The following is a 21,673-nucleotide window of genomic DNA, read 5'->3' on the forward strand; positions in this document are numbered from 1 at the left end:
AATTTTAATTCCGGTACTGTACTAATTTTTGTTTTGACATACAAACGCTAAGCGGTTTCCTAAATCAAACAGAAGCAAACAACGCAAGTAACGAATAAGGCCTATACTATATTGATTTCGAAGTTTAAATATATTGACAGACAATTATATATGTATACTAATAATTCTTATAGAAAAATTTGAATTTCAGGGGAAATCGAATGTATTCCTGATGACGGCGTTCGAAGCAATATAACATTACCAAGATGTCCGACGTTGATAAGGACTTATATTGCACCGGTTTTGTTGGCATTGTTCATGCTTATTGTGCAGATATTACTTTTGAATCTTTTGATTGCAATGTTCAACTACTCTTTTACTAAGATTCAAAATGACGCCAACAGACACTGGTGCTTTTTGCGATTCAAACTTATTGACGCGTATTCCTGTTCATCAAGTATCCCACCACCATTTTCGTTCCCGTGGAACATTTACAAGATATTGGCGTGTGTACGTGGCCGTAAATCAATCTCGATGTCTAAGAAGCTGACAGGAAAACAGAACGATAAGTTTAAAATGTGGGAAGCAAAAATAACACGTGATGCAAAACTCAAATCACGTGCCCAACACGAACAAGTTGAAAACATAAATACCCTTAGATTAAATGTGGAAGCACGTAGAAGAACGGAAAAAAATCGCGCTTGTATTTAGTTGAAAAGTCATTAGACATCAAAATAGTAGGTTCGACGATGACGGCATTATATCATTAGTCAAAGTGTGTTAGATGTTATTTTTTTCGCACAAATGCGGAATATATTTTTCAAGTATCTATATAAATGTTCCAATCTCATAGTACCTACTTACGCCAACCATATTTTAGAAGATATATCTCGTTTGATGTGTACTGTTTTGTTGACGGTCGGTCTGAACAAAAGCGTATTGAAAATACTTTGGATTTATTTTAATATACACGTTTAGCTTTAAAATTATGAAGTTTGCGCATAACGTATTCATAAGATTCCCCAGAACAGATCGATTTGTCTTATTTAAGGTATATACTGAAAGTAATATGTTATAACTATGTTATTTAAGAAATTTAATGTCATGATAATTTATGTTTATTTTTTTATATTTAATTTTGATAAAAATTCAGGTTATAATATCAGATTACTAAATGTTAAACACTAGCGACATCGAAATCATTGAATATATTTTATACTTTCACGAAATCTCTTAGTTTCTCTTCAATTGTGATCAACTGTGCACAATTTTTTTTTCTCACCATATATCAATGTCTGTCATCAATAATTGTTTATTTGTAGACCTTAAATATAAATATCACATATATTCTATGAATTATTTTTTTATAACTGTTTTTTATCTGTATGTTTATTTAAGTACCGGTTAATGTATCATGTATCATTCCGTAGCTTCCAGTATAATGTTCATTGCATTATAAATGCTATTCTAATGTGTGATATTTTAATTCAGCGGGGCACATAAATGAGTTACCTATGACATAGTTTGCTGATTTCGTGATTTCCATCTACATGTATTACTCTTCACACAAAAGTCATTGCAAGTATTGACTGTACAAATGAATCATTTAAAACATATGTGTCAATTTTATTATCAGCTTATCGTTTATATTATATGTTTTATCACCCATTACACATTTTCGGGAGAGTATTTGTTACAATTAGTGAAACATGACGAAAAGTAAGTATACTATTTTTAAGTTGTTCGAAAGACTAGTGGCATCATTATTACCACAAATATTAAACCAATCAATCCAAATAAACATATTTTCTCGTTACATAAGATCGTATATATACATATTTTTTTTCTATTTTTAATGTTTTTCGTTTACTCGCAGACATAAGACACACAATAGTTTTCGAATCAGTTTATGTTAATGGGCACCTTATATGTTTTTATCATTTGTTTTTTTTTTGCTTGTTTTTCTTACCAATTATGTGTATGTATATGCTTAACATGTTTCAGTATGTTGAATGTTTAATAAATAAAATATTGCTATGTTAAATTTTATGCATGCCGAGTCAGACTACCGTCTACAATATTCATAGATGTCATTTTTAACTGACGCTTTGTTTCGTGCATTTTCTGCAAACTATTGTTTGTTGTTGACATATAATTAAGTACCTTTTTTAATAACGATTACATGAAATTAAATTTTTTTAACGAAGGGAGTATATTTTGCATTTGTAATAAGATCCACTTTGCACTTTAAATCACGACCTACATACCAAGGTATGTCATTTATTCGTAGTCATGTGTTAATTGTACACACACATGATTAATACTATTAATATGTCTAATATTATTGAACATTTATAGTTTTCCGATTATTATTTTATCCATTTGAGCATAGTTCCCGAGTGCATTCACATATTAAATGTATATCTTGTTTTAATAAATGTCTAATAATATTCGTATTCTTATAAATATAAATAGGATCAGCTTACCATTAGCTCCATTTATAAATGTTTTTAAAGACATACGATTTTATACTTTGTCCTATTTTGAGAAGAATATTGCCAAAATAAGTTATAATGACAATGAAGTAATAAACATCTTAATCATTGGTTTCAAAGTTTAACGGAATCGCCATCGCCACAAATATTGAACAATATATAAAGGTACATATAATCTGCTCATGAAATTTTCAAAACCAACATATGAACCAACTTTTGACATTTATCCGTTAATACATCGATTATCAGCAAAATAGTTGTCTTTTTGAATGATGTTATTGACATTTATAATTGTATTTTTTTCATACACGTATATATGTTGTATTTTGGTAAACTCACTTTTGGTTTTCTGGAGTATACTGGGCATATATTCGCTATGAATTGTTAATATGTTGTAAATATGTTGCAGAATGTATAATACATAATCTTTATATTAGCTCACTATTAACATCATTGATATATACATTTGTTTCAAATATTATATTAAGAAAGTCGTAATTATGAGATACAAAGAAGTAAAAACCGACGGACTTGATACCATACATAAAACACAAACGAAATTTACATTTTTGTATATAATTTGGATCCACCATGCATCATGATATATCTTCTAATTTCTATGCATAAGTGTATTCAAAAATGTCTATTTCTTTAACCTATGGTTGTTTTGAACAACAATTTTACGAAAACATTTTGAAGGCGATTTAAACATAAGTACATGTGTACATGGTATTGTCAAAATGTAAAAAAAAATAAATAGAATATTTGAACAAAAACAAAAAACAGCCCCTGCCATGTTATTATAACTGTTATCGGCGTTACTAATTTTTAAGTCTTGTCATTTTCTACATTTCATTTCATCGACTTTTTAAATGACTAACTAATAATTTGAAATTAATATAAATAATATCGCAATCCCTAGTTCTTCCCAAATACATAAATCATATATCTGCTTTTATTATATAGCGCGTGTATGCTTTAAAACATTGCAATGTACTTTTGGACTATTAATGAAAATGATGTTATATTTAACAAATTGTGTAATCTAACATTTTTCAACATTGATAGATGTACATGTTCTTAATTTCGGAATGACAAACAATTGTATACATGTCAATAATAATACATTGCATTATATATAACTATGAAGTACCTTTTGTCGCCGACGATTAATGAATCCCAAATGTAAGCTAGTTAACTGTATGTGCGGTAACGAGTTTTGTGACGAATAAAGGTCATTGCAATCCAGATACGTGTTGTTTTTCACTAGCCACACATCGGACACGGACCATAAGTGACGTAATTTTGTCCATCTTCGTACCTGAATTGACCAAATAACAAAATATGATAAACTTATTGCAACCTTGCTAAACAGAGAAAACATTGTCTTTTCAGCAATTTCCTTTTGCTTATTTTCGGAATGAAGACATAAGACAGTAACATGCAAACATTGTGGGATAAATAGACTTATAAGGAAAGGTGTACTAAAGATAATTAAGCGAATACGTAGGAGACGTGACCATGACGTGAATTAATTATCCGTATTCAACACTTGCACAAGTTCCTGTATATTGCACATCTTCGATAAACATAGTTTTGCTTTCTTTAGATACCCCCCGCCCCTCCAAATAAAAAAGAGTTTCCTTTAAGAGACTAATTCGCAGATTGCCAATCGACATTTTTCAAGTAATTGTAACGTATTCGAAATATGTATCGTACATATTTGAGCGTTACAGCAATACAGACATGAATAAAAATATATCTGAATATGTAAAAGTTCGCGAAAACTCATCATCGGAATTCGATAAACCAACCGTAAATTTGTACCCGTTTTTAACGATTGACTATTTTGGAATCTCTTTAAATGCTTCAATTTGGCAAATTATGTGATTAAAGGCGAACTTAAATAAAGCAGTATGCATGAATAAAAGTTCGAGAAAACTCATCATCGGAATTCGATAAACCAACCGTATATTTGTACCCGTTTTAACGATTGAGTTAGATAAACAATTAAATATCTTGGAATCTCTTCAAATGCTTTAATTTGACAAATTATGCTATTAAAGGCGAACTTAAAAAAGCAATATGCAATCACGTTCCTTTAATTTTTGTGAAAAGCAAATACAACAACAATGGACCAAGCAAGTGTGATACAAATTAACACCAAATGTCCAGTATTTTTTTTTATCTCGCTATCTTATTTCAATTAGGCTGGTTTAAATAAAATACACGAAACTACCTTAACAAGCATTTGGTTTTGAAGTTAATTTAAAAAGATGCCAACTTTGTTTTAAATCTACTACAAAAGGAAAAAGAGGATCGGTTACATGACTTCTCTGACCTTAAAAATGTAGGTCCGTTCTAAGGTGGTTTGACGGCAATGTATTCTTCGTTAACCATAAAAAAGCCTACATGTACAAAAGAACCTTATATAAAAGTTCATAAGTGTTTATACCTGTACTGTAAATAATCCAATCATATACCGCGACGTTTTGTTTCAACAGTAATACATGCATAATCTTAATATGCACACTTAAAACGACATTAAGCATATCTGTTATTACTCTGTGATGTTACCACGTAATTTCAATAGATAAGACAAAACGGCATTTAAATAGTATCATATACGTGTAAGTGACATCTGCTTTGAAGATACATACTGATAAATCTATGTTCAAGTATGTTTTATTACAAAAACTACATTGACTTTATTGTGTTATGAATACATGCATATCGATGCTGATTACTCAATAAATTAAGATGGGAACAAACTAATGCAATAATAACACAATACTATTCGACAGGAAATATAATTATTCATCAATCTACACTCGTGACTTGTGTATAATTTGCAAACAGTTTAATCACGATAGACAATCGAAAAGTATTACATACGTACCAAGGCGGCTTGTCATTAATACAAATCGAATGTGCAGATTGCTACATATTTAATTATATAAATTAACAATAAGTAATTCAAAAGGTAATTACTATTTTAGAAATCTTCATCAGTAGTGAAAAAACTGACTAAATAAACGTAAAAGGAAGGTTTCTCAGCTATTCTGCCAATCAGCGACTCTATGTGGGATGCATATCAATCTTGTGATATCAGGAAAACAGTGTCCTGACCAAAGGTCGTGTTATTATGGATTGTTTGACTGAATGATTTTTGATTAAGATCATTGTGAGTACCAGCCTTTTAACATGAACGCAACATGTAGCTTATTTAAAAGGTTATATACGTGTCTTCATGAAAATCCTCATAATGTTTTCTCTTAAAATTAATGCGTCATTTTAAAGCGATTCTAATCGGTGCGTTATGTCAAACAAGTTAAGAAATTGCTGTTTGAAAGTGAATGCTATTAGAAGGATTTTGAAATCAAAGGGCAGTAATTATCGTCATCTGATAAGCACCATTGCATGAATGGTCACCCCTGAATTCGTATTAGCGTACTGTCAACCCGTGTTAATAACCGCGATAAATACATTTATACATAACTAAACTAATGCATTTTTAATAGATTATATTTTACGAATAACTTTAACCTGTAACAGATATGTAATTTTTTCAGTTTTATTAAAGCAAATTGCTTACATGATTTACATTAATGCCCCGCGGATGGGCTAAACATATGTGCTTGTGAGATTTATTCTGGAGTTTCATTACATAATATTACATGCACGGAATGATTTTTTAATGGACTCCACCTACGAAACCCATGATATGTGAATTACACTGGTAATATTTTAAGTAACTAGTTGTGTTTGCCAATAAAAAATCAACTTTAACGCCAGACTGTATTTTTGTTGATATCCGTCTTTTTTTCAGACACTGCAAAATATGCCTTCATTCCCTGTGCTTAACCTATGAAAAACTTGTTATTGTTCGTGCTGCCTCCACATATTCCATCATTTAAGCTTGTACGAAAATAATTTAAAGTGACATTTTCAATATTTTTACCACATTATTAAATGATGCAAACTTCTTTGTTTTTGTTTAAGTTAGTTTGTGCATTTAACACCGTTGCGTAATTTAGAAATATGTTATGAATTAGGTCTAGCCAAATTAAAACACAGAGTGCACATTATTTTTCTTGAATGTATTACGTCCCACACAATTTATTTCTCGTAGCAGCTATGAGGCAATACTATCATGTTATTAATTAGTTGAAATCAGATTTGCTTTGTTATTGAGCTGAAGACAGTTGTATTGGACTAAGGCCGCAGTCCAGAAAGACAATAAGTATTGAAAACTTACTTATTGCCATTAGGAATTGCATTTGAAATGTGTGAATCCTTCATGCTTTCGAATTAGTTTTGCTTTTGGGGCTCATTGTAACAATGACGTTACATTGTATTTATGTACATATGCTCAAATATGGAACCTTACCGGTGTGGTTACACTGCACTATTGTTATTGTCGAAAGAGAGAGCTGAATATATTAGGGGCTTAGTGCTTTAAGTAAACAGCAATATTATATTTTTAAAGATTTAAACTTTTGCACCCAAACTAAGCATACAACTTCAAAATGGCGTACAAAATTGACGACATTTTATATTCTTATATAAGGCCGAGTTTTTCTGGTTTCTGATTGGCTGAATATCGTGTTGGTCGACCTTTTGCCGTATTGGCCGTGTTTTTTCCATATTGGCCGCCTTTTTCTCGTATAAGGCGAGGTTCGAGCTTTTTTGGCGAGGCTCAACTTGTATGGGGCGAACAAATTGAACACATTCGAATAAGAAAACTGCAAATATGTGAAACTTATCTTAAACGAACAATAATTTTATTAATTGAAAGTTAGCGATTAAAAGATAATAGGATCAATATGTAAATTGTTTAGACACTATACAATGACAGGGACACAAAATTGTATGCGCCACCTTATGCCCTTAGATAGTTAATGAGAGTTCATTTTTTTATCGTGTCATTTTGTATTTCACATACTGAGTAGGGCACTGTCAATTAACAGTCGACAGTTGTAGCAAACATAGGATAAAGAACAGTGGACCCTATAGAGTCTAATTGTTTATTTTAAATACAACTAACCAATCAGCAAACGTTGTATCGGATGATCATTGCTCCAGAAACAAAAGATGGTTTTGGAGTAAAACGACCCTGCTATGAAATAAATGAAACCTTGGACGGTATTTCAGGCGTTAAAGGCTAGAATTGAACACAACCGACGCTCATAATTTCCAAGAAGAATACAAATAAAAGACACTCGTATCATACGTAGATCGCAAAATGCGCTGAATAAAGTAATTCGTTTGCCTGGTGTTTGGATGAAAGCTTTAGCTAAAATGATTTCCTCATTGTAATCTAAGAGATTGAAGTTGAATAAGATTTTGCATATATAGTTGTAGGGCTTTTTCCTTTGTCGAAAATTGGTGAAGTAAACAGTAGTGAAATGTATCCGTCTATAACTCATTCAACATTTACCGCCTTAGTGACAGTGATGAGATGTCGATAAATATGTGTACACTTTTGATAAAATCTTACAACACACGTATTGTGATAATTTGTGGCAATTCGTATAGGTTTCTGGAACTTTCGAAAAAGAAAACAAAATCCGGTTAGATTGTATGATCAATATAAAGAAGTGAAACTCCAGCTGCTGGAGAAGTATCGCATTCTGATTAAATACAATTTGTTGGTCCTTTATATAAGGCCAGTGACCAATTGCCAAACAGTACAATATTATGCAAAACAATATTCACAACTGAGATTTAATTGTGAGAGCAGATGCTCGTAAAACTGACGTTTTTGTTTAAATCGTTTGACAAACAATACTGAAAGGACAAAACAACGGCACCGATTACTTATAGCAAGAAGCACTGTTGAATAAATTCAGTTAAGTATCTCAAACAAATTCGAAGTCTGACATGTCGGTGATTCTTCTTCCATATAGGACATACTTGAGCTTATCGCAAAGCTTTGATTTACAGGAAACTGTTATGTGTATTTTTAAATCCATTCTGAATATTAAACTCGCTAAATTTGGACATACTAAAATATCATAACTGATACCAATATTGTTACCGAAGACACCTTGCGGTCGAACACAGGAATCAATCTAACATTCCCGAAGAACACCACAACACAAAAGTAATAACGATTATGTTTACAAATATTCATTATATTTGTGATCATGATTTAGCCACATGTTCAATGTATATGATAGGTGTGATAACAACCCAAACCCCGACACAATTCAACAACATCATGAACCAACACCACTAATTCAATTTTCAATTTCTAGTAATGTTTGCTTAATGATGTTTAACGCATTTATTGAACCTATATTAATTTGTCAACCAACATGGTTTCTACTTTTCTGCTATATATTTCTATATCTTAAAGATTTAGCGATTATAAGACGACCGCTTAGTTAAAAAGTCAGTTTCTCAGAATTGTACATTCTTTGATTATCCGAAATCATATTTTTTAATGACTGCTATGGAACGAGGAAGTTTATGGTGTATGGCTGTGGAGGCAGACTTCACAGAATGAGTTATCGAAATTAATCAAGGTCAAAAAATTTATTAAATATGTCCGCCATATTGTTTGTGGTAGTTTTGAATGCATCTTAAGTAAACTATAAATATATATGTATCTTTATTTGTTGTATAGGTTTCACATTAATATCTTGCTTGTCAAAATGCCTGGACCATAATAACAGAGTTAAAAAGCTTAATTACTAATGCATTCGACATTTTGTCTGCACATTATTGAAATAAAACATTCAAACATTTTAAACGAGATTAATTTAATAAAAGAAGTTTATGTTCGAGGTATTTTCAATATATAAATACTTGAACATTCTAAACATTTACATGATTTGCATATATAGAATGCTCTACAGTTAAAACGGCATATTCTACAATTCAATAATTATTTTAACAAAACGACAATGTGTATTTTGTGTGCATGCATGTTTGCATAAAACTGTACGTTATCAGGTTGTGTTGTTTTCATATATAGTTATATCATTGAATTATCTCTCGTCTTTCAAACTACGTGAACGTCCGATATTTGTCCATACTGAATTCCCGTGCATCCAATATAATTCAAGTTGTTTTTAATATTTCCGAGTTTTCATCTAAGTATCCATCATTTATATTTTAAATCCATGACAATATAGGTATTTTTCGACGTTTTATACACTGCTTTACTTGTATTATTTTTTTTATGCCGCTCACTTTCCAGTCATATCATCAAAAACGTTACTAGCGTTTACTTTGTATTAATGTTCGCTCTATATCTCGACTTTACTCGCTTCGAAATTTCTCAGCGAGATGACCTAATTACAGCTCCACTAAGAAAATTCGCGGGGAGTAAAGTCGTGATGTAAATCAAATTTTAATACGAAATAAACGCTAATCAACTTTAAACTGATATGGCTTGAAAGTGAGCATAATTTAAAAAATAAACAGAAGTAATAAAGGGTATAAAACGGCAAAAATTAAATGTATCGGCTTGGAAGTCGCCATTTATGATTATCATGTGATTACACCCGTCTGAAAGTATCTCCTTCATGTTGGGATTGTTTACTTCTACAATTGCAAAGACGTCTTGAACACGTGATAAGGTCTCAGTTGATGGAATATCAATATAATGGCAATATTTTGCTCCCTGCTTTTTATTGGTTTCTCCCTCATGCTCCTTTAGGTTTGTCAAAAATGTGTAAATCTATTGATTTTCATGTCTATTTTGCAAAAAGTCAATGTTAAAGGAATATGATATGCTTAAAAACCTAATTATTGGTTTTGGACTAAGAAATATCCTTAATTAATTAAATAATTAGAAACTGTTACCACAATTTGTCCAGCTTTTCGGTTTCAACATTTGTTAAGTTACATTTCCGTGTGAATGTCTTCTTCTATCATTTAATCAGGGTGCAGAATCACGTGTTTTTGTGGGATTCCCAATTAAACGTTAATGGATGTAAACACACCGGTAAAGGGTGCTGTTTTAAATAACTTTTGAAAACAATTTTTCTTAAGAATTTCAACTAGTGCATAAAAGACAGATGTTTTTGCTGCTTATGGCAATGTGAAATACACTAGAAGTACTTTATCTAATAAGCATGAGTTTTTGTTCAAAAATTCTCTGTTTACTGCATTCATGTATACGGCTATCCTTCACGTAACTTGAAACTTTGTCACCGATTTCAGCCGTATTCAAGGATTCATTCTTATACCTTAAGATATCGGCACAAACTGCAAGAAAAACTGTCTTTTATTCACTAAAGAATTTTGCAAATGTATTTCAATATCTTGATATATTTGCAAAAATAAAGTTCTTAATGATGTTTTTACATTCTGTCCAGCCTTAAAACCCCGTTGATTTTGCACCCCGTAATAGACCTAATATGGAACATGAAACGACTAGCTTTGGCATCCCGGCCTCCGTGTGGTTTAGTGGTACAACACAGACCCATCAAAATTGGATATCAATAGATATAATTGTCTTACATACCAAATTAAAGTGCCATAGCTGAAACGTTCGTTCAATAGAACGAGAAAATGTGCAAAAAAACGGAACTCGATAAAATTCCAACTTATTTCGGAATCAAATAAGCCAAAGTGGTAAAGAAAAATAACAATTAATTCGCTCAATAACGAAGTTCCGTAAAGGTCACTCGTTGTTTCGCATCGTCGACCATTTGATTACAACAAGGGCGAGAATACGAAAAAAAATGTGAAGGAGCGAAATCACGATGACATAATACGAGATCAAGATACAAGAACACGAGATAACGATATCAAAACAGTTATATTCGTAATCGTGTGTCTGCGCATCGTGTGTTCTTGACTTTGCTCTTTCAAAGTCCGTAAAGGTCGTCGTGAACTTGTATTTTATTAACTGCTTTTGGCATAAAGTAAAAGGGGTATTTTAAATGTGTACATAAGCAATAAAAGTGTTAATAACAAATACACTGTTTATTAATTTGACTTATGTTAGTTCATGTGTCTAACTGTTCAACTCTCAACACACGTGCATAACAAGTTGAATACATTAACATGCACAGTTAAAGCGAAAGCCACCCTTCTTGCCAAGTGATTGCAAAAACAACAACAAAAAAGAAGTTTCCTACCATTACGACGGATAATTTTGACCAATTTAGATTTCACTATTTTCTACAATATGTCCAACATAGCATGGAATACATGTGCTGCGTATTGAACTGTCCTAAAGTCGTAATTTAAGTCGCACGTTAACATCTTTCACAAATATTGCCACGTTCTGATGGTTTGTGGTTTTTAATTAACCATCATGATTAAAAGACATGTTTAACACCTTTTAATGGAAATCCTTCGTTTTGACAGTTAACGCTACAAAAGAGTATTCGTATATAGGTTGCAAATCTGTCAAACGAATATAATATATGCATGTAAAAATTATCTCGCTGCGCTTTTTCAGTTTAGTATGTATGGGTGGTAACATGTCAAACGGAAAAAAGTTCATGAAAAATTAAGGACAGGCATAGAAACCACACACCTGTATGCATCGACATTATAGATATTTGGGCTATGAAGAAGGGCAACACATTAATGGTAGTGGTAGTGTCCGTTACACTATCAGGATAACTGTTTTGGACAAAATATGCTTATATTGTTTGATAAATAATACTTTTTAGATCACCTATGTGTTTAAATGTATGTTTATAGATGCCACCAATTTAGATGTAGGGTGGAGCACACCCACTTCAGGTATAATTACAATTCTTAGGTTAAAAACTCCACAGAAACACGGCATCTTTTATTTGCGATATCGTTTTAAATGTTTGCAAGGTAATGTTTTTAAGAAATACATAAGTATGTATCAATAAGTTATTGCATTGATTTATATTTCACTTTATAAACGCCACAAACGCAGTGCAATTATAGGTTGTGTGTTACCTTTTACTCAAGTTACAATTCATGTATTTACTTCTGTTTTAAGTGCTTATATTAAATAAATGCCTCTTATAATAAAATAATAATACAGATACGACATTTTCTAACTGAACCGCGACTAAAAGCTCTGATGGAGTTACAAACTTCGATGTTGTATGATTACATGCACATTGTATGATTCGATAAGGCGTTCTATCACATTAGGTCAAGTACTGATAGCTCCAATACTCTAAAGAGTACGGACCAAAGTTTTATATTAATTGAATTTAGCCACCAGGGATCACATTTAAGGACATACAGATCTTTACTTAACATTCATAATAGGAGTGATCCATATGGCTTCTTGTTCGCAGTCAACTGTGACTAAAGACTGATTTACTTACTGACTTGTACTGTTCGCCATGTATAAAGCTCAAAATTGAAAAGTTGGCAGTGTTTCACTGTGATTACTGTCTCAAGTTTTATTGTGGGGAATGTATTGACCTGCAGTGCCAGTTGGTTGGGAAACGTGTAAATTACGGAAGGGAAGACACACATAAGTGACCAGTGTCCAAGAAAAAAGAGGATTTCCTTCAGCTGTGTTGCAACAATTACGCTTTCCTCGATCACAGGTAATTCTGAAATGTATTTGCTTTCCAATTTTTTTTTTCATTAATTTACTTTTTAATAAAGAATTTTTCGGATCAATCATTTATTTTTCAACGCTGATGAAAGCGGATTTCCGCGTGCATCAACACTGGCCGCGTACTTGCTGAAAAGGGAGCTCGACACGTATACCAGACTACAACAAGCAACAAGCAACACATCACAGTGATGGCATGTTTTAATGCTTGTGGCATTTATGAACCGCCGTTGATTGTTTACCCAGGTGAGCGCTACATGGATACCGGAATTGACGAGTTTCCATCTGCGATTTATGGCCTGTCTGAAAACGGTTGGATGGACAGTCCGCAGTTTGTGGCATTTGTAACTCATTTGAATGAGTATATACATCAAAAGCACATTTCCAGACCAGTCATAATTTTTGTATATGGACACTGTACGCATATAAGCCTCGCTGCGGCGCAGTTTTGCCATGAGAACCAGATAATTCTCTACTGTCTACTTGAAAACGCCATCCACTTGCTGCAACCTTGTGATGTTGGTTTCATCGGACCACTAAAATCATCTTGGAAACGTCAAGTGAAGTACTGTCTAACAAAACATATAGCCCAAAGTTTAACTAAAAAGGCAATTTCCAGGTGTTTTCCGAAAATGTTCGGAAGAGGTCACAAATATTGAGAACGCGATCCATGGGTTCAAACGTTGCGGACTGTTCCTATTAAGTCCCGAAAATGTTGACCAGTCACAACTGCATCGATCTGAGATACATGCTCCCGCCACTGCCCCATCCATTAGCGACACCGTTGCCACTAGTAAATCAGGGATCTCCGAACGTTGCGATTGCGTCCCAAACGCAGCTATAGCCTCCCCAATCATTACTTCAGAGAAAACCAATGGCAGCAATACAGACGGCGTGGCGATGTCCTGCACCACGAAGCTTATTGACCAACATGAGCGATCTGTACAGCCTTATAGTGAGGCCGTCTTACCGTCAACCAGCAAATTGCATTTTTCGATAGGAAATGAAAATATGCACGCAATCCCGTCCGTCAAAATTGTACAAACTGATAAAAAAGTCAAGTTTCTGCATCTTTCTCGCTACTGAATTTCCTCAAATAAGTGCGGAAAAAAACACTAAAATGGTTCAAAATAAGCTTCCGAAAGCGCTTTCGGGTACTGTCGCATTGCAGATGTTGCGAGACCGAGAGCAAGCTAAAATAGCTGAAGAAGAAGCGAAAACGAAACGCAAAGAAGAACGAGAACAACATAAAAGGGAGAAAAGTGAGGTGAAAGATAGGAAACGCAAGGTTCGCGAAGAAAATATAAGGAAGAAACAGGAGGCTAGAAGAGCTGGCAAAGTCTCAAAGCAAGAAACGAACGATTTCATCGTCCTCCTCAGACTCCGACAGAGACGTGGCTTTTGCTGACAGCGATGATGATTTAATGGACGAGAAGCAGTGCCCAGGTTGCGGCACGGAAGACGGTGAAAGGAACGAGTGGGTGACCTGCACCAAGTGTCCAAGAAATTGGCATATTACATGCACGGGGGACGCTATTCTTTTTCGAAATTCCGTTCGAGCAAATTCCAAATTACCCTTTCATATGTGAAAGTTGCATGTAACTCAAACGGTTGCGATGTTATAACCAAAAACTGACGTAAATGTACACGTCTGCGTTCCTGCATTGACTAAAGGATGTACATTATTGTGCATGTTTGGTTTGTTGGTTTAAAAAGAAAAACGTATCATTTTCATTTGCAGTTAAAATGAATAAAACATGTTAGTAAAAAGAAAATGTATTGTCACTTAAATACTTTCGGTTAGTTATTAAGATCGAGATCTGTTTTTCATGTTACAGATATATGTACACATTCAATGTTTCAATAAATCAAAGATGAGATGTCAATGATGTGTATCATTAGATTAGTACATGTATCTATTAATCAAAACATATTAAATGAAATAAGGTCCATGAAAATAAACACCATCACGTGACACAATATTATGCGTATTCTGATTGCGCCTTCAACACATAATTAACGGTAGCGACGCCATGCAAAAAAGGTTGTGCTATTATAAATTATACAGTCATACTAAGAAAAACAATTTACGCCTAGTTATTTCTGAAGTTTAAATTTACTTTCGATAGAAGAAATCAAGTGTCGAAATTAGCCGCCTAATGTCGAAATTACACTCCTTTATACATAGTGAAATGTGATCTAAAAACCTTATGTATGGTAGTGTTTTATTGCACAAATCATCACGGAATACTTCTTTTAATATCGTTGATATGTTTTACAATTAACGATGGTGGTAATTTCGACATACTGGTCGTGTACGTTAACAAACGGCCAACCTATTAAAAGCGTTTCAGCGATACCGACTACAACTTTTGTATCCGTATCATCAAAAGCACTTACCATAGCAACAGAATTCCAAAGATTGCACAAATCATTTAAGTATAGCCATGTTTACTTCATAGGCTGGTTAACTTTTGGGTTGAAAAGTCAGTTTCATAACAGAAAATATTTGCTCACGTGGGGAATATGACGTCGTCGAGCGCGCGCACTGATAATGAGGTGCGACATGGGGGCAAACTTAACTTTAATTTGTCTTCTAACAATGGACCATTATTCATTGCCGACGTAGACTAGCTTATGATATACAATTTTAATTAAAGATATGAAGTCCTTTTTTTCGCAATACGTAGTTTTGTTTGAACTCGTTTATCTGGTATCAAATAGTATTGTTCTCGCTAAATATTATGCGTTTGAAAAGCAAAATGAGTTCTGGCGAAATTTTCAATTCAAGGGAAGCAACTCCAACATTAAAATTTGATTAATCATACCACAATACACTACCTTATTACTCTGTATTATAATAAAGAATGTTTTATGCAAACCTGTTAAGAGTCATGCTTTTTTATTAATTAAACGTGTTCTTTTTAGTTGCACCCACCGAAACATGTCTTACTCATACAAGACATGAGTATGGCGATAAGTGCCGTGCGCAGGAAAAAATTGACTTTACGAATTTGAATAAATAATCAATATATTTTAATGTTGGAAAGTTTTTTATCTTTAACTTCCATAGGACCTTCAAAAGAACGTCTCATTAACAATCTATAAATGATGATGTTTTGTGACCGTTTTCTCCCGTGGTGGACCTCCCACCAAATACCAAGAAGTTGAATGCTATTTATAGCTGTTTATAGCTATTTTTTAACTTACAGAATGTAAACATTTGTTCATTTGTAAAAAAAATTCATGAACATTTTATGTTAAACGGACTAATAAAACAACATCAAAGCGCTGAAGGAACTGTAGTTTTCAAATTTATAAAGAGTGTGTCTTAAAGCACAGATCGAGATGTTGTTGTTTTTTCAAATCATTAATAAAAAAGATAATTTAAGCTTCATTTTGGGAAAAGAGGGCTTAATGCATATGAATTAATTGTCATCCCAGTACCAGAGACTCTTTAAACGAAAAACACCATAAAATCAGAAAGTGTCGTCCTTCATTAGCTTGTGCGCATTGCACAGGCTAATCAGTGTGCACAGGCTAATCTGTTTTGACATGCATTAAGCCCCGTTTTCCCTGAAAGCAGCCTATATGTACAAATTTCAATGATAAACTGGCCAATGTCTTCGCACAAGCTGTTAAACACTAGACTGCTCAATGCAAGCTGTTAAACACTATTGATTACATACACACTCTCGCTGTCTGCAGTGTACCAGTGGTGAAATATAAACAAGCAGATGCGGTGGTTATCGTTCCTAACGTTGTAGAGCAGACGCTCCTAGCGTAGTTAAGAGCAGACTGACTTGAATTTAATGGCAGTAACATTAGCTGTCCGCTGCGCGAACAACTAAAAAATAGAAGGGGTTTCTCACTCAAACTTATATACATAGTGCGTTAAGTGTGCACCTAAGGCAAATATGCGATGTCGCTAAGTTGAGTTTACACATCTATCTTAACGTTACCTTACGTAAGCCTAACTTAAGATGGTATTTGTATTTGTTAAAGTCTTTTTGTTTATTTTGACGCGAACACAAAAGTGGCTTTAAAAGCAATCGCAATGGTTTATCAGAAGTTACAATTTAACTAAATAGTGTTTACTGTTGGTGTATTATACATGTTATTTATATAGTTTTGTCTTAATAAATATTAACATATTTTGATATATTTATTTTTTCATATTCTGTTTTAACGGATCGTCTATTTCCTATAAAAAAAACATAAGAGAAAAAACAGAGAATGGATAATAAATGTTCAGTCACTGGGATCAATCAAAACATAAAAATGATGAGCCTCTAGATATTGTTAAGAATGTACCAGTTGTTGTAACGTATCCAAACCGTTCTACGATGTGCACGTTAAAAAGTAAACGACGTAACATTCAATGAATATCTATATTTTTAATGCGAATGTATACGCGTTTTTTTGCTCATGCAGACCAACGGTAAATTCGGCGACTTTCAACCTCGGCACACAACGAATGCCAATGTGTCGTACAGCGATGTCATCAGTGCGACGTCACTGATGTCACAATAAAGCGAGACTGAACCGGAAGCAGCGGCGAAGGTGCCTCTATTAGATTGGAAAGTTTCATCGAAATGCATCTGTATTTTGTTGTTGTTGTTTCTTTTTATTCGTCTCGATGGTTCATTTTGATTTATTATTTATAGAAAGAACATGCCCGTTCCTTATTCGATTTGAATAAGGAACAAGGAACCAGTTCCTTATTCAAACTAAATAAGGAACTGGATTATCGGCACATACAACTAAGTAGAAATGTATTGCAATTAGTATTTTAAATATACAACCTGTATATAATGATGTCTATTTATATGTGGTTAACGTTGGATCAATTTCATTGATGTTTAATTAAGAAAATGCCAGTTGCTTATTCGGTTTGAATAAGGAATAAGAAACTGGTTCCTTTTCCCTTATTCAGTCGCGAAAAGGGAACTGGATTATAAATAAAAACAAAGATGTTGAAATGTACAAGATTGCACTTTTATATCACATAAATATAAAATAATGTTATATGTTTTAGGTTTCGTGGATGTGAAGTTAGTATTTGAATTTGAAAACATCGGTTCTGTTTAAACAAGTAATCCTATGCATGCGGGAGGAAGAAACATGAATATGTAACGCAATACATAAAGTAAATGTATTCTAGTTATTTTGTTTTGATTTACTTAAGAATTGTTTGCATTAATTTGATTTCAATTTGCACTCTGTCTTGTAGGTCGCTTGCGTAGTCGTAAATCAATATTTATAACTGACAGACGACTCGCAGTACATTTTCGGATAGGATTTTACCGATTTTTTGTAAAATCGCCACTTTAAAAAAATTGGCGCCCCTTAAATATTTTTAGCGTCATTGGCGACATTGGCGATCGACAGCGAAACCCCTGGACCGGGTACGTTTAAGTATATTTACCGTACCCGGGGTACATGAAAGTATACTTAAAAGTACCTGGGGTACATGTAAGTAGTACCCGAGCAGACAATGACCAATCGAGCGTAACAATGGCCTTATTTCGTTTGCATGTTCTTTTCAGGTAAATAACTTCGCACCACTCTAAACATAAAGTCCATTGCGAATAAAAATCTTAAGAAGATAGAGGCTCTTGCTGGGGAGGCTATCCTGAAAATCTCAACTGAGTCGTCTAACAAGGTTTCCATTGATGCTTATGAGAAAGAAATGGAGTAAGTTTTAAAACTAACTTTAAATACAATGTTATTGACTATTCGGGTGTATGTCCCCCACCACTATAGTAGGGGAACTTATTGTTTTTGCCCTGTCTGTTGGTTGGTTTGTTTGTTGGTTGGTTTGTATGTTTGTTTGCTCCAACTTTAACATTTGCCATAACTTTTGCAATATTGAAGATAGTAACTTTATATTTGGCATGCATTTTGAGTGGTGAAAGGTCAAGGTCATCCTTCAAGGTAAAATGTCAAATATATAGTTTAAAAGCGGCGCAGAAGAGGACATAGTGTTTCTGACAAACACATATGTTGTTAGTATTTTTTTCTTTTAAACTGTCTTCTTATTTCCTATTCCAGATGAACATGAACATATTAATTATAATTGTTTTATTAAAGGGACTGTGTTCATAGTTTGGCAAAATTACAATTTTTAAAAGATGTTTTATTTGAACCCCAGGGTAGGCTGCCAGGCACATTATTAAAAAATAAATATTTGTCATTTTTATTATAACTATTAAAAACTATTCCAAATATTACAGATTGCTGCCTTGCATTTGAAGACGGGTTTTAAGTTCTCGACATATGTGAAGCCAACAGTGCTTATTTCTTCCGAAGCTCAGAAAGTGACTGGCATCTCTGTCGATGCTCATGGAAACATGCGTGTAAATGGTGAAAGTGTTGATAGTGTCTCATTTAAAACTTGATTTTATGCAGCGGCTTGCCAAGTGTCCTGGAGTCATTCGTGTTGTACATAATTTGTGCAGGTTTGATTTTCCGGTTTTGGTTAGTGCATTGCTGAACATACACTGTTTTGAAAAGTTGTGTAATTGTGTAAGCAGATTTGTTGACTCTTTGCCAGTTTTCAAGAAATTGTATCCTGAACAGTCACACAAACAGGTGGATCTAGTGAAACATGTTCTCCAGGCAAACTACAACGCCCACGATGGCCCACAGCTTTACTGTGACTGCAATCCATAATTCAGTTTGTTTCAGTCATGCAAAGGCTAAGAACATTAGATCGTTAGACATGCTGTTGCATGAAGGAATTCTAAAGCGACCAACATTGTGGGATCTGGACTGGCCTTGTGTCATTTGAAAGCCATATTTTCTTAGGGATACTTTCATCGCTTAAAACAATTAGGGACTACCATGAGTCACAAACGCAAAAAATATTTTATCTGCAGTGGTCCCTAAAATAGGTCAGTTTTTCAGTGACGAAAAGTGACGGAACGAGAAAATATTGCTTCCAAATGACACACGGCCAGTCAAAATCACGCAATGACTTTATACTGATGCCTAATAATGTAACATCTAGTTGTCATTAATCTGGCTGGTTTTTATTTAAATATAAGTTGAATATTATTGTGCTAAATGTCTTAGTGCTAGGTAATATTGGGAAAACTTTGACATTCTGTGGTGAACTGCGGCTGTATTCATATGTTGCTTTTTGACTTTAGGTGAACTTAAAATTGTATTATTAATGTAATATTATATCAATGTTGAGCCAAAGTTACCTAAATTTCTTCATATGTCAGGGTTTATAACTGTAGCTTTTAATAAGCAACTAGAAAACCCATAAATAGAAGTGATATACAAATTTATACTGAAATTAATTGCGTTATAATGCATGGGTGTAGGCATACTCAATGTGTAATTTCTTGAGATAGGAACGGTAAAACTTGTATGTACACTACCGTAATAACTCTATGTATTCGGACACTCTAAGTTTTCGGACACCCCTTTTTTTAGCAAAAATAATTATTTTTCGTGACTCTTAATTTTCGGACACACGAGTTTTCGTCCATAATTAATGTCTCTAAGTTTTCGGACAGCATATTTTACAGCGCTATTTTGCCAAATTTCGGTCCTGTTTCGATATCTCATGACATCGATCATGGGGTTTTACAACCAGATTAACATCATAAAACACAGCAGGTGCATGCTGAGGGCAACGGACCATTACATTTGCATTTTGGGTGGATAACCTTGTAAACCGGTATTAAACAATGGTTTCGCCCGATTGCATTTGAATTGATGCCGTTTTAAGGAAGCAGTATGTTTAATATTATATATCTTTGTTCCATATAATTTCAGGTAGCAAAGCTGTGTGGTTGTATTTATTAAAAAGCAGAGAACGAAGAGTACAACATAATAAATTATTGCACATGGATTTATTGCTTTTATTTCAATTTACCGGTAATATAAGACCAACAAACACAACACACCCGGTTCATACCGGTATTGACATTCATTTTCATTCATGTTGGGCATAATTATTGATGAATGACATTTATAGATAAATAAATTCCTTATGAACATTACAACTTCTGAAAAAAGGTTGTATTGAAATAAAAACGCATGTTACGATTACCGGAACATGTAAGAACAATTCTTTTGAAGGATTGAATCAGTCTTTTCCTAAACTCAGAGCCCCGTTTCTTTTACATTTTCACAAACTTATCCATAATTAAAAGTGAACAATTATTTTGCTAAAATAACATTCGAAGTCTCAGGGTAATTTGAATGATGGAATTTATCAAACATATTAAAGCTAATATACCGATAATGCAGATTGAACGTCGATTGGATCGTTATAATTCACCAATCAGATTAAAGAAATCAGTAATTAAACGTTAAAAGCCATAGTGGAACAACGGAATAATGTCAATTAGTGCCAATTATGATAATCTTAAACAACTTTCTTTTGAAAATAAGCGTTATGACAATTACCAGGCGTAGTGCCAATTAACAGTTCAATTATCTACCGCAATGGTACTACCCCTTCTCAGTAAAATAACTGTGATAAATATACTTAACGCTTCAAAGTGTGATGCACCCTATTACAAGTTTTACGAACAATGGAAGGTGTTAGACAACAACTATCGGAAATGAACAAACAAAGAATTCATATTTTCCTTTTTTTATTACGTAAATTACAAGTTCATACTAGCGAGTATCGGTACATCATATGCGCATCTTT

General features: G+C 33.4%; 1 protein-coding gene and 1 long non-coding RNA gene across 2 annotated transcripts in view; both read left to right on the forward strand.

Moving 5' to 3' along the window:
- LOC127856631 (uncharacterized) overlaps window positions 1-3,716 on the forward strand; it is a 57,120-nt gene extending 53,404 nt beyond the window's left edge. Inside the window, exon 10 of the mRNA XM_052392950.1 lies at window positions 191-3,716. Within this exon, the coding sequence (XP_052248910.1) occupies window positions 191-690 (500 nt within the window). The 3' untranslated portion in view covers window positions 691-3,716. The remainder of the gene's footprint in view (window positions 1-190) is intronic.
- An 8,940-nt stretch (window positions 3,717-12,656) lies between these two features.
- Window positions 12,657-21,673, forward strand: part of LOC127856640 (uncharacterized) — a 9,317-nt gene continuing 300 nt past the window's right edge. The window contains exons 1-3 of the long non-coding RNA XR_008038153.1: window positions 12,657-12,985; window positions 18,546-18,693; window positions 19,233-21,673. The exon at window positions 19,233-21,673 is cut by the window's right edge and continues 300 nt beyond it. This is a non-coding gene — a long non-coding RNA (uncharacterized LOC127856640). The remainder of the gene's footprint in view (window positions 12,986-18,545; window positions 18,694-19,232) is intronic.

Source organism: Dreissena polymorpha, chromosome 13 (assembly GCF_020536995.1).
Source record: "Dreissena polymorpha isolate Duluth1 chromosome 13, UMN_Dpol_1.0, whole genome shotgun sequence".
Taxonomy (NCBI): Eukaryota; Metazoa; Mollusca; class Bivalvia; order Myida; family Dreissenidae; genus Dreissena; species Dreissena polymorpha.